General features: G+C 58.9%; 1 protein-coding gene across 1 annotated transcript in view; it reads right to left on the bottom strand.

The window, feature by feature from the left end:
* Positions 1-13510, bottom strand: part of LOC308200183 (uncharacterized protein) — a 96712-nt gene that overhangs the window by 54731 nt on the left and 28471 nt on the right. The window contains 24 exon segments of the mRNA XM_080605443.1: positions 176-462; positions 801-1181; positions 1283-1482; positions 1643-2207; positions 2423-3018; positions 3264-3662; positions 3664-3934; positions 4029-4270; positions 4384-4452; positions 4574-4658; positions 4762-5018; positions 5627-5776; positions 6622-6893; positions 7419-7705; positions 8044-8424; positions 8526-8725; positions 8886-9450; positions 9666-10261; positions 10507-10784; positions 10894-11177; positions 11272-11513; positions 11918-12010; positions 12482-12565; positions 12841-13112. Coding sequence (XP_080461569.1) covers positions 176-462; positions 801-1181; positions 1283-1482; positions 1643-2207; positions 2423-3018; positions 3264-3662; positions 3664-3934; positions 4029-4270; positions 4384-4452; positions 4574-4658; positions 4762-5018; positions 5627-5776; positions 6622-6893; positions 7419-7705; positions 8044-8424; positions 8526-8725; positions 8886-9450; positions 9666-10261; positions 10507-10784; positions 10894-11177; positions 11272-11513; positions 11918-12010; positions 12482-12565; positions 12841-13112 — 7056 coding nt within the window.

Raw genomic sequence — 13510 nt, 5'->3', positions numbered from 1 at the left:
GGCCACGGGCCTGCTGCTGTGGAGCCTCCATGCGCTCCCTCGCGCTTTCCCGCAACTGCCTCCTGCCCCCCGCCCCTTGCCTGCCGCTACCAACCCTCCCTCCTCGGGCCGCTCACAGCTCCCCTCTCTCATGCTCCCCTTTGCTCGTCATCTACGCGACACAACAAGGACTCACGGCCACTCGTCATCCGGCACCCTCCAGCTGTCTCCAAAGTCATTGATGTGAGGCACGACGACGCCATCGGGTCGTGTGAAGTCGTCCTCTTGTCTCCCGGTGTATGTTCCACACAGCCCACACAGCTTGCCCCAGTGCTTCTCGGACACCCTCACAAGGAGCTCATGGTCCCCGTTGAACTGCACCTGCAGGCCCAGCTTGGTAGAGACTTGCACGTAGGAGCCACTCAGGGAAACGTTCACACCTGGGGCTGGAGAAGCAGGCAGGGAGGCCAGAGCACCGTTGATCTGAACAGGGAGGAGAGCGGGAGACACAAGCATAAAGACGGGCCCTCCGCTGGTGGTGCCAGGGCCCACCGAGTCACAAGCGCTGATGGCATGAGAAACCGCGCCCAGCCCTACGAGAACAGCAGCTACCCCACGGACAGCACACAGAAAGCTCGGGACAGCAGGCAGAAACTCTGTTGCTGCGCCAGCAGTCCTATCTGCCCCACTCAGAGACTCGCTGTGCTCTCGTGTGAGCACGCCAGCAGGTTCAGGCAACATCAAGCTCTTCTGGGGGAACCGTGCTACTAATGGTACTTTGGATATCTGTGTTCCCAGGCCTAAAAGTGAGGGGCGCTTACGTAGACTTCCTTGTTCTTGCGCAGTGCAATGTGGAGGCCTTCCACGGACAGTGCCACCGAGTTCAGAGCCGTCCAGCTCTTGCTGCCCCGATGTTCGTTGCGCGTGGTGACGCTGAAGCCGAGGGAGGAGTTGTCACAGGCCGTCACCACTGTGTAGTTGCAGGAGCCCTGGAAGTGGTGAAGCTTCCCATCGAAGGTGCTGTAATGCGGGTCGCCGTAGATGTGGCAGAGAGCTGTGCTGGCCGGGTAACAGCCCCGCTGGCCGTCCTGGATCTTGCAGACCTCCTCCTCACCACAGGACAACACAGAGCAAACCATCTGGCCGTTGGCTTCACATCGGCACTGTCTCGTGCAGTTCTCGTTCACAAAGTGCTCTCCTTCCTGCAGGCAGAGAAACCCGGAACCCCATCACGTCAGGCAGGGAAGTAGAGGCAAAGCAGTGCCTCGGGAGGGGAGCGAGCCACAACAGGGTTTTCACTCACGCTGTAGTAGTTGCCCTCAAAGAGGCAGCCACAGTTGGCCTCGGGCACGCAGGTGTCTCCGCTGAGGAGGAAGCCAGAGGTGCACGCGCAGCCCTCCATGCAGGGCTTGGAGCAGTTCTGCGGGGCTTGTCGGTCAACGCAGGTGGCAGGACAGCCAGTCATGCAAGGGTCATAGTAGCTGTTGGCAGGGCACCGCAGGGCTGCAACGGGAAGGGGACAGTTAGGACCTGCAAAGCCCGCCAGTAAGGGGCTACCTTCTGGGAAGGGGAAGACCAATGAATCGTTGATCGGTGCTTTGCCAGAGGAACTGGGCACAGGGAGAGGCCCGCTTTCCTCTGCAAATCCAAGGCAGGTACTCACGGCAGAAGGTGGCATTCCTCCAGGGGAGAAGAGTCACGCCGGCTGCCTGGCACGCATCAGCATAGGCCTCCAGGGCACCACACAGGACCTCCTGGCTGCCACTCAGGGCACAAAGGTCATAGGAGCAGGTCTCAAAGTAGCTCTGGGGGTTGATCACGGCATGGCAGCTCTCAAAAGAGCCTGGTCCGGCAGTCAGTATGCCACAGAACTGCTCCGATTGGTAGAGCTTCTCCTCTTCTGCACTGCAGGGTTCCGGGGGGACGGGCACACCGCAAGACGGGTCACCGTCCGGCACCTTCCAGCTCTCCCCCAGCGCATTGGAGTCTGCGGCTTGCTGCCCGTCGGGCATCATGTAATCGTCCTCTCGCCGGCTGTTGAAGTTCCCGCACATGCCGCAGGTCAGGTTGGAGTAGGTGGTGGGCACCCTCACCTCCACCGAGTGGTCGGCGTCGTAGGACACTCTGAGGTTGAAGTCCGTCTCCAGGACGATGTAGCGGCCGCTTGTGCTCACTCTGATGGCACCTCCTGCTGCACTCACCGGCAAGGTCCGGCGCACATCGTTCACCTAGGGCAGACGCACCGCAATGGACCGTGGTCTCTCTGGGGCACTCAGCCCCACGGGACCACGAGCCCCACTCGCACAGACACCCCTGCAGCTTGCCCGGCCATATGTCTGCTGCACTCTGCGGACCCCTCTTCCCTAGTACATGCAAGAACCTACCAAGAAAAGCCAGCCCTGCCTTGCAGACCCACCGTGCTTGTGCCAGCCCAGCTCCTTACCAGCACTTGGCTCCTCTCCTGCTTGACTATTGCAATGCGCTCTCCGTACACCTCGACCAGGACTTCGCGCACGTAGGACACGTGGGGGTTGCCACGATGCTCGTTCTTTGCCTCAACATTGAAGTAGGGCACGGAGCTGTTGGAGCACACTTTGGCCAGCGTGTAGGTGCAGTTCCCCATGAAGTCGTGCGTCACCTTGTCAAAGGTAACGTAGTGAGGGTCACCGTGGACGTGGCAGATGCCGTAGGAGTGTTCGAGGCACTCGGGTTTCCCATTCTGCACACCACAGTACTGGCCCGCAGGGCATGAGGCGCTGGAGCACTGGACTTTGCCTCCCCGTGCGGGACACGTGCACTTTGTGGAGCAGGTGTTGTCCGTCCAGAACTCCGAGCCCACCGGGTAGTGCTGCCCATTGTGCCAGCACCCGCACTGCTGGCTGGGCACACATCGGTCGTTGTAGAGCAGGTACCCGCTGTCGCACACACAACCCTCCACGCACGGCAGGCTGCAGGTGACGGGAGCCATAGGGTCAACACAGGTCGCAGGGCAGGCTGCAGCACAGGGCTCGTAGTGACTGTTGGCTGGACAGGTGATGGCTGCCAAGGCAAAAGGAGTAGCAGTGAAACCATCGGTAACCCTACACTCAGAATGCCCTCAAAGTAGCCAGGCTCCACCACATGTTTTGGCAACTGTCATCATCACCCCGCTCCCACCAGCTGCTCCCACGTGATGCCTTCTGCAGGGAAAGGACCACTAGGGGGATCTGACAGACAAAGGGTGCTCCCTGCCACGGTGGCTAGCCGGCCCAGGGAAACGGGGTGCTTCCCTGCTTCTGACTTACGGCAGAATGTTGCGTTCCTCCACGCAGGGAGCTTGACACCAAGCGCCTGGCAGGCATCCGCATAGGCCTGCAAGCTGTTGCACAGGGCCTCGCCATCCAGCCCCAGCTCACACAGGTCGTAAAGGCAGGTGTCGAAGTAACCGCTGGGACTCAGCACAGCGTGGCACACCTGAAACGGGCTGCTGCTGTCAGTGAGGAGTCCGCAGAAGCGGCTGCTGGCAATGACTTGCTTGTCGGCCTCACTACAGGCTGGCGGGGCGGGCTGTCCGGCTGAGCAGCTGTGGAAAGGCAGGGAGAAGGGCCCCGGGGTTATCTGTGGGCTTCTCCTGGTGCCTCCCCCTCCCCTTGCCCGACGCGTCCCCAGGCCTACGCGGGGGCCACACGCACCTGCTGTCATTGGACACCTGCCAGCTGTTACCCAGGCTGGTGGAGTCTGGCTCCAGCACCCCGTCCGGGTTCAGGAAATCGTCTGCTGCCATCCCGTTGTAGTTCCCACACATGCCACAAACCTTCTGCCCAAAGGTGCTCGGAAGCGTCACCTCCACCAGATGGTTCCCATCAAACTTCACTCTCAAGCCAAAGTCTGTCGCGACCACAGTGTAGAACCCGCTGGACGAGACCTGCACGCCTGCCGATGGGGTGCAGGGCAGCACCTCTGCCACTCCGTTGACCTGCAAGGACAGAAACCAAGAGAGAGTTGGAGCAACCCGTTTGCAACGTTCTCTGTCCTGACACAGCCCCGACGTTGCTCCCCCCTGCGCTTACCGTCACCACGCCGCCCTTCCCCAGCCTTATGCGCTGGCCATACACATCGATGTCCACGTACTGGACGTAGGACACGCGAGTGTTGCCTCCCCTGTGCTCATTGGCCGCTTCCACGTTGAAGTAGGGCAGCGAGCTGTTGCTCTCACACAGCTTGGACAGGGTGTAGGTGCAGGTGCCCATGAAGTGGTGTATTTGGTTGTCAAACGTGTGGTAGTGAGGGTCTCCTTCCACCACACAGGTCCCTGGCAGAGGAAGGACCAGAGGAAACGTTCAGTGATGCACCTCCTGCCACCTCCTCTCCACAGCCCACCCTGCCCAGAGCGCTGCAGCCCCATGACTCGTCTGCTCCACTCACCTGAGCCTGGCGAGGGTGTTGGTGTCCCAGGCGCTGATGTGCTGGGGACAGGCGTTGTAGTCAAATCGCCTACGAGAGACACAATGGCACATGCAAATCAATCCCCTTGACCAGATCCTCTTCACGGCAGAAACTACATTGACTGCCCCGACAAGCAAGCTGCCCTTTCCCAAGCCGGGTGATGAGGTACCTGGGCAGTATCCTTTTTCAATGGACAGGTCATCCAGTGCCACGTCGCTGCGGAAATCTTCCCCCCATTGTCCCTCGAGGACAATCTAAGGGAAGGGATGGTTTCCAGCATTAGCTCCAGCCACAAACATTGTGTGCCATTTCAAAGCACACTCTGTCTCAGATGGCAGTTAGAGCCTCTGCCCTTACCTGCATGTTTCCTGTGCTGTGCACCGTGACCTCTCCCAAGTGCCATCTGTCCCCGTGGTTCCCAGTTCTTTCCCAAACCAGCACTTGTTCTTTGTCCTTCGTCACGGACACCCGCAGGGCCATTTCTTCAGCCACCCCGTACATGTGGTACCAGAAGCGGAAGCAGTGCGGTCCCGTTGAATTGCACACCGGACTGACCAGCTGAGACACCAAGTACGGGTAATAGTCGCTCCCATGCAGGTAGATGTAGTAGCCGTCTGAAACAAAGTGCCAGCCACACTGTCGCACACCATCAAATCTAGACAAAGCACCCAGGGACAACCCAGGCACAGTCGTGGGAGCACCTCCTGCTGCAGTTCAAGGCAGGCAAAAGGAGGGAAGAGCAAAGAGAGCTCCTTCACTAGCCACAACCGCCCAGCCCCAAGTCTACCTACAAACCGTGCTCCCAGAGGACATGCCAGCTCTATGGTTTGAGCAGGGCAATGGCATCACCTCCGAAGCACCGCCATCACCCTAGCATGGCTCTGCAGCTTTGGGGCCCACTCATCGTTGGCTTCTGGAGAAGCCAGTGTCTCCTAGAAGAGACCCGTTCCTGTTCCCCCAAGACAGTCTGCCATCAAGCTTTGCATTACTTTTCCCCTTGCACGACAGAACCTTGCCTGTCCTGGCAGTACCACAGACTGATTCCACGCCTGAAAAGCTTCCTAAAGGAAGGCTCTGGCCCTGGGGGAGACTGCTACAAACGGCTCTGGATCAAACCCAGGATACATTCGGCCTGTATTTGCTGTTGGAAAACGTTTGTTGCCATCTTCCTAAGGACACCCCTCGGCCTGAATGACCGCCACAAGCTGGCTGCTGCTCCTACCTCCTGTCGTGTGGTCGAAGGAAGGGCCGGTATCTGGCGATGGTGTTGGCCCCTTGTGTCTTATCCAGTCGATGCTGCTGGACTCCTCCTGGACCCACTCACAGAAGTCGACGTCAAATGTGCAGGAGAAATTGCAGGCTGTTGGGGGAGCTGGATACGGTGCAGAAAGGAAAGCAGAGTTTCTAAAGTAAGGGTGGGGCCACCTTTTCCCAGTGTCCTGCAGGGCACACCTACACCCCTGGCGTGCTCATGGCCAGGTGAGGATGGCCACCCAAGTGCAAGTAGGCAGCATCCTGGTGTAGTAGAGAGCAACCCGAGGACAGACAGGCTGAGGAGCAAGGCTGCTCCCAAGACATTGTCCCCATCCCGGGCATTCCCCGGTGTTCATTGGTGAAGACTTCTTCCTCTCTCCCTTCTCTGGGTTCCCCCTTCTTCTCTCCACCTCTACAGGTGGTACCTTGCTATGCCTCCCAGAAGGTCAGGGGCTCTGTCTTGGGCTGGATACTATCAATGATTTCCTACAACTTCAGGGCCATTCTGACTCATCTGTGAAGCAGCACTTCAAGTAAGAGAGGGACAGTCATCAGTAAGGTCTTAGTCATCTTTGATGGGCAGTGGGATGCCATCTCCCAACATCCCTCAAGCAACGTCTGCCTTTCTAATGCCAAAACGCTGATGACACTACACCCTGGACAGGCCACTTCCGTACTAAGGACGAGCAATGCTGTCAAGAACACAAGAACATTATGGGTAGGACACCTCTGGAAGAGAAGACAAGCCTTCCCGGACTGCAAGTCTGGAAAGTATTGTGCACACCCAGCAGATTTCCTGTGGCAATGAGAGGGTCCAGGATCTTAAACCTTAGCCGCAGGACTTAAGGACAAGGAATGTAAAAGAAAAGAACACCCATTATCTCTGACTTTTCGTTCCCACAGAATCTGTGCGGGAGATTGTCACAGCTCAGTCATGAAAACACACCCAAATGGGACACTCACCACAGACAGTGCCATCACTCCAGTCTCCCAGAGCAACACCTGCCTCAGCACAGGCTGCAGCATAGGCACCCAGGGCATTGCAGAGCTGCTCCGTGCTGCCACCCGTGGCACAATGGTCATAGACACAGCTCTCAAAGTACGTCTCGGGTGGCAGAACTGCGTGGCATGGCTGGAACGGGCCACTGGGTTGCGTGAGGATTGCACACTCCTTGTTAGCTGCCTCCTCCGCAGAGGGGGAGCAGGGCGGAGATGGTTCAGGGGTTGTCTCACACCTGCAAAGCAGACAGACATCAGAGACACAGAAGCAGATGGCTGAGGAACCTGTGACCACACCAGCTTGGCAATAGCACCATGCTCATGCCCTGGCCCACCCTCTCCAAGGTCAGGAGCAGCGAGATGCGGTGTGTGGAGTGGGACACAGGGCCTGGCATGGAGGTCACCGAGGGCCCCAGGGCACAGCGCCTACGGGGAGACAGCACCACGCACCCTGACCGTGTGGTGTGGCCCGGGCACTGCCACTAGCAAGCCAGCCTTGAGGACAAAGGGGAACAGCCACATGTCTGGAATCCAGCTGCAGACAGCTCATCCCACGGGTGGATGCAGCACAGAGGTGAGACACAAGGGCCACGGGCCTGCTGCTGTGGAGCCTCCATGCGCTCCCTCGCGCTTTCCCGCAACTGTCTCCTGCCCCCCGCCCCTTGCCTGCCGCTACCAACCCTCCCTCCTCGGGCCGCTCACAGCTCCCCTCTCTCATGCTCCCCTTTGCTCGTCATCTACGCGACACAACAAGGACTCACGGCCACTCGTCATCCGGCACCCTCCAGCTGTCTCCAAAGTCATTGATGTGAGGCACGACGACGCCATCGGGTCGTGTAAAGTCGTCCTCTTGTCTCCCGGTGTATGTTCCACACAGCCCACACAGCTTGCCCCAGTGCTTCTCGGACACCCTCACAAGGAGCTCATGGTCCCCGTTGAACTGCACCTGCAGGCCCAGCTTGGTAGAGACTTGCACGTAGGAGCCACTCAGGGAAACGTTCACACCTGGGGCTGGAGAAGCAGGCAGGGAGGCCAGAGCACCGTTGATCTGAACAGGGAGGAGAGCGGGAGACACAAGCATAAAGACGGGCCCTCCACTGCTGGTGCCAGGGCCCACCGAGTCACAAGCGCTGATGGCATGAGAAACCGCGCCCAGCCCTACGAGAACAGCAGCTACCCCACGGACAGCACACAGAAAGCTCGGGACAGCAGGCAGAAACTCTGTTGCTGCGCCAGCAGTCCTATCTGCCCCACTCAGAGACTCGCTGTGCTCTCGTGTGAGCACGCCAGCAGGTTCAGGCAACATCAAGCTCTTCTGGGGGAACCGTGCTACTAATGGTACTTTGGATATCTGTGTTCCCAGGCCTAAAAGTGAGGGGCGCTTACGTAGACTTCCTTGTTCTTGCGCAGTGCAATGTGGAGGCCTTCCACGGACAGTGCCACCGAGTTCAGAGCCGTCCAGCTCTTGCTGCCCCGATGTTCGTTGCGCGTGGTGACGCTGAAGCCGAGGGAGGAGTTGTCACAGGCCGTCACCACTGTGTAGTTGCAGGAGCCCTGGAAGTGGTGAAGCTTCCCATCGAAGGTGCTGTAATGCGGGTCGCCGTAGATGTGGCAGAGAGCTGTGCTGGCCGGGTAACAGCCCCGCTGGCCGTCCTGGATCTTGCAGACCTCCTCCTCACCACAGGACAACACAGAGCAAACCATCTGGCCGTTGGCTTCACATCGGCACTGTCTCGTGCAGTTCTCGTTCACAAAGTGCTCTCCTTCCTGCAGGCAGAGAAACCCGGAGCCCCATCACGTCAGGCAGGGAAGTAGAGGCAAAGCAGTGCCTCGGGAGGGGAGCGAGCCACAACAGGGTTTTCACTCACGCTGTAGTAGTTGCCCTCAAAGAGGCAGCCACAGTTGGCCTCGGGCACGCAGGTGTCTCCGCTGAGGAGGAAGCCAGAGGTGCACGCGCAGCCCTCCATGCAGGGCTTGGAGCAGTTCTGCGGGGCTTGTCGGTCAACGCAGGTGGCAGGACAGCCAGTCATGCAAGGGTCATAGTAGCTGTTGGCAGGGCACCGCAGGGCTGCAACGGGAAGGGGACAGTTAGGACCTGCAAAGCCCGCCAGTAAGGGGCTACCTTCTGGGAAGGGGAAGACCAATGAATCGTTGATCGGTGCTTTGCCAGAGGAACTGGGCACAGGGAGAGGCCCGCTTTCCTCTGCAAATCCAAGGCAGGTACTCACGGCAGAAGGTGGCATTCCTCCAGGGGAGAAGAGTCACGCCGGCTGCCTGGCACGCATCAGCATAGGCCTCCAGGGCACCACACAGGACCTCCTGGCTGCCACTCAGGGCACAAAGGTCATAGGAGCAGGTCTCAAAGTAGCTCTGGGGGTTGATCACGGCATGGCAGCTCTCAAAAGAGCCTGGTCCGGCAGTCAGTATGCCACAGAACTGCTCCGATTGGTAGAGCTTCTCCTCTTCTGCACTGCAGGGTTCCGGGGGGACGGGCACACCGCAAGACGGGTCACCGTCCGGCACCTTCCAGCTCTCCCCCAGCGCATTGGAGTCTGCGGCTTGCTGCCCGTCGGGCATCATGTAATCGTCCTCTCGCCGGCTGTTGAAGTTCCCGCACATGCCGCAGGTCAGGTTGGAGTAGGTGGTGGGCACCCTCACCTCCACCGAGTGGTCGGCGTCGTAGGACACTCTGAGGTTGAAGTCCGTCTCCAGGACGATGTAGCGGCCGCTTGTGCTCACTCTGATGGCACCTCCTGCTGCACTCACCGGCAAGGTCCGGCGCACATCGTTCACCTAGGGCAGACGCACCGCAATGGACCGTGGTCTCTCTGGGGCACTCAGCCCCACGGGACCACGAGCCCCACTCGCACAGACACCCCTGCAGCTTGCCCGGCCATATGTCTGCTGCACTCTGCGGACCCCTCTTCCCTAGTACATGCAAGAACCTACCAAGAAAAGCCAGCCCTGCCTTGCAGACCCACCGTGCTTGTGCCAGCCCAGCTCCTTACCAGCACTTGGCTCCTCTCCTGCTTGACTATTGCAATGCGCTCTCCGTACACCTCGACCAGGACTTCGCGCACGTAGGACACGTGGGGGTTGCCACGATGCTCGTTCTTTGCCTCAACATTGAAGTAGGGCACGGAGCTGTTGGAGCACACTTTGGCCAGCGTGTAGGTGCAGTTCCCCATGAAGTCGTGCGTCACCTTGTCAAAGGTAACGTAGTGAGGGTCACCGTGGACGTGGCAGATGCCGTAGGAGTGTTCGAGGCACTCGGGTTTCCCATTCTGCACACCACAGTACTGGCCCGCAGGGCATGAGGCGCTGGAGCACTGGACTTTGCCTCCCCGTGCAGGACACGTGCACTTTGTGGAGCAGGTGTTGTCCGTCCAGAACTCCGAGCCCACCGGGTAGTGCTGCCCATTGTGCCAGCACCCGCACTGCTGGCTGGGCACACATCGGTCGTTGTAGAGCAGGTACCCGCTGTCGCACACACAACCCTCCACGCACGGCAGGCTGCACTTATAGGGTGCTAATGGGTCAACACAGGTCGCAGGGCAGGCTGCAGCACAGGGCTCGTAGTGACTGTTGGCTGGACAGGTGATGGCTGCCAAGGCAAAAGGAGTAGCAGTGAAACCATCGGTAACCCTACACTCAGAATGCCCTCAAAGTAGCCAGGCTCCACCACATGTTTTGGCAACTGTCATCATCACCCCGCTCCCACCAGCTGCTCCCACGTGATGACTTCTGCAGGGAAAGGACCACTAGGGGGATCTGACAGACAAAGGGTGCTCCCTGCCACGGTGGCTAGCCGGCCCAGGGAAACGGGGTGCTTCCCTGCTTCTGACTTACGGCAGAATGTTGCGTTCCTCCACGCAGGGAGCTTGACACCAAGCGCCTGGCAGGCATCCGCATAGGCCTGCAAGCTGTTGCACAGGGCCTCGCCATCCAGCCCCAGCTCACACAGGTCGTAAAGGCAGGTGTCGAAGTAACCGCTGGGACTCAGCACAGCGTGGCACACCTGAAACGGGCTGCTGCTGTCAGTGAGGAGTCCGCAGAAGCGGCTGCTGGCAATGACTTGCTTGTCGGCCTCACTACAGGCTGGCGGGGCGGGCTGTCCGGCTGAGCAGCTGTGGAAAGGCAGGGAGAAGGGCCCCGGGGTTATCTGTGGGCTTCTCCTGGTGCCTCCCCCTCCCCTTGCCCGACGCGTCCCCAGGCCTACGCGGGGGCCACACGCACCTGCTGTCGTTGGACACCTGCCAGCTGTTACCCAGGCTGGTGGAGTCTGGCTCCAGCACCCCGTCCGGGTTCAGGAAATCGTCTGCTGCCATCCCGTTGTAGTTCCCACACATGCCACAAACCTTCTGCCCAAAGGTGCTCGGAAGCGTCACCTCCACCAGATGGTTCCCATCAAACTTCACTCTCAAGCCAAAGTCTGTCGCGACCACAGTGTAGAACCCGCTGGACGAGACCTGCACGCCTGCCGATGGGGTGCAGGGCAGCACCTCTGCCACTCCGTTGACCTGCAAGGACAGAAACCAAGAGAGAGTTGGAGCAACCCGTTTGCAACGTTCTCTGTCCTGACACAGCCCCGACGTTGCTCCCCCCTGCGCTTACCGTCACCACGCCGCCCTTCCCCAGCCTTATGCGCTGGCCATACACATCGACGTCCACGTACTGGACGTAGGACACGCGAGTGTTGCCTCCCCTGTGCTCATTGGCCGCTTCCACGTTGAAGTAGGGCAGCGAGCTGTTGCTCTCACACAGCTTGGACAGGGTGTAGGTGCAGGTGCCCATGAAGTGGTGTATTTGGTTGTCAAACGTGTGGTAGTGAGGGTCTCCTTCCACCACACAGGTCCCTGACAGAGGAAGGACCAGAGGAAACGTTCAGTGATGCACCTCCTGCCACCTCCTCTCCACAGCCCACCCTGCCCAGAACGCTGCAGCCCCTTAACTCGTCTATGCTGTTCTCCGGGAGACAGAGCTAGTGGAAATCTGTGTCAACACTGGACTTTTTGTTACAGTGCCACTCCATATCACTTATACCCCTCAATGCTTCAGGCACTGGTGCCCAGAGCAGTGATCCCACCGTAACAGCTTAGAAAGGGTCCAAGTAGTCAATGTCTGTTACCACAGCAATTGAGTGGCACAAAGAAAGTAACAGCCCCTCCAACGCAAATGCTCCGTTTGTCCTCTAACAGTAGTGAAGACAACTGAAGCAGCTAATAACAACTGCAAAAAAGGGGGTGGAAGGCTCCGATACCTGAGCTTGGCCCAGGTGTGGTTGGTGGCAGTGTGTGTGTAGGCTGTGTTGTGCTGTCTGGCAACGGAGTCGAGGCTGTTGGAGGCAGCGGGCCTACGGATAGGCAGAAGAGGTCTGTGTCAACATGGGAATTTTGTTCCAGGCAGCTGGTCCACCCTGCCCAAACACCCCAACGCCATGACAAGAGAAGCCCAGGGAAGAAAGCACACAGGGATCACTCCTCAAAAAGAGGCACACTACTCCCAGGCTGTGCCACCAGCGTAGCTGGGTGATAAAAGGAGAAGCATAGCCCCTTCCCTACAGCCCCTCTGTCCTTCAAACGGGGGCTTTAAAGGAAAGGACCTGAACAGTTGCCACGAGCAGAAGGTGGGCATGGGACAGGACAGAACCTGAGCACCATGTGGGTCTTGCTGGTGATGGCTACCGTGTTTGCCCAGTGTCCCACACGGCACACCTACATCCCTGGTATGCTCATGGCCAGGTGAGGAGGCCAACCAAGTGAAGGTACTTCAGCCCAGCGCTTACCACAGCCAGTAAAAAAACATGGACAAGAATTAAACATACCTGTGCTTGTCCCAGGTGATGTTGTGTGGGGAGGCTGCGTTGTGGTACCTGGCAAGGGGGTCGAGGTTGGAGGAACTGTTGGACCTACAATGAGAAAGAGGTATAGAAGCTGTGTTTCATAATGGTGATTTCTTCCATGCAGTTATTCCACCCTTCCCAGACAACGAAATACCATGGCAAAAGGAGTGAAGGTCAAGAATGCCACAGTATCCCTGTCACAAGGAGTCTCGCTAAACAAAGTTAGATGCATCCCAGCATGACCAGTATACTGTCCCAACAACATCTGGTGATACACAGAGCAACCCGTGCCGCCCTATTCCTTGAACCCGCACCCCAAACGAGATCAACGGGACACTCACCACAGACAGTGCCATCACTCCAGTCTCCCAGAGCAACACCTGCCTCAGCACAGGCTGCAGCATAGGCACCCAGGGCATTGCAGAGCTGCTCCGTGCTGCCACCCGTGGCACAATGGTCATAGACACAGCTCTCAAAGTACGTCTCGGGTGGCAGAACTGCGTGGCATGGCTGGAACGGGCCACTGGGTTGCGTGAGGATTGCACACTCCTTGTTAGCTGCCTCCTCCGCAGAGGGGGAGCAGGGCGGAGATGGTTCAGGGGTTGTCTCACACCTGCAAAGCAGACAGACATCAGAGACACAGAAGCAGATGGCTGAGGAACCTGTGACCACACCAGCTTGGCAATAGCACCATGCTCATGCCCTGGCCCACCCTCTCCAAGGTCAGGAGCAGCGAGATGCGGTGTGTGGAGTGGGACACAGGGCCCGGCATGGAGGTCACCGAGGGCCCCAGGGCACAGCGCCTACGGGGAGACAGCAGCACGCACCCTGACCGTGTGGTGTGGCCCGGGCACTGCCACTAGCAAGCCAGCCTTGAGGACAAAGGGGAACAGCCACATGTCTGGAATCCAGCTGCAGACAGCACATCCCACGGGTGGATGCAGCACAGAGGTGAGACACAAGGGCCACGGGCCTGCTGCTGTGGAGCCTCCATGCGCTCCCTCGCGCTTT

This window comes from Anser brachyrhynchus (assembly GCF_964034855.1).
Source record: "Anser brachyrhynchus genome assembly, chromosome: 9".
NCBI classification, from domain to species: domain Eukaryota; kingdom Metazoa; phylum Chordata; class Aves; order Anseriformes; family Anatidae; genus Anser; species Anser brachyrhynchus.
Note: the sequence above shows the minus strand (reverse complement) of the source record. Positions and strands in the feature narration are given on the sequence as shown.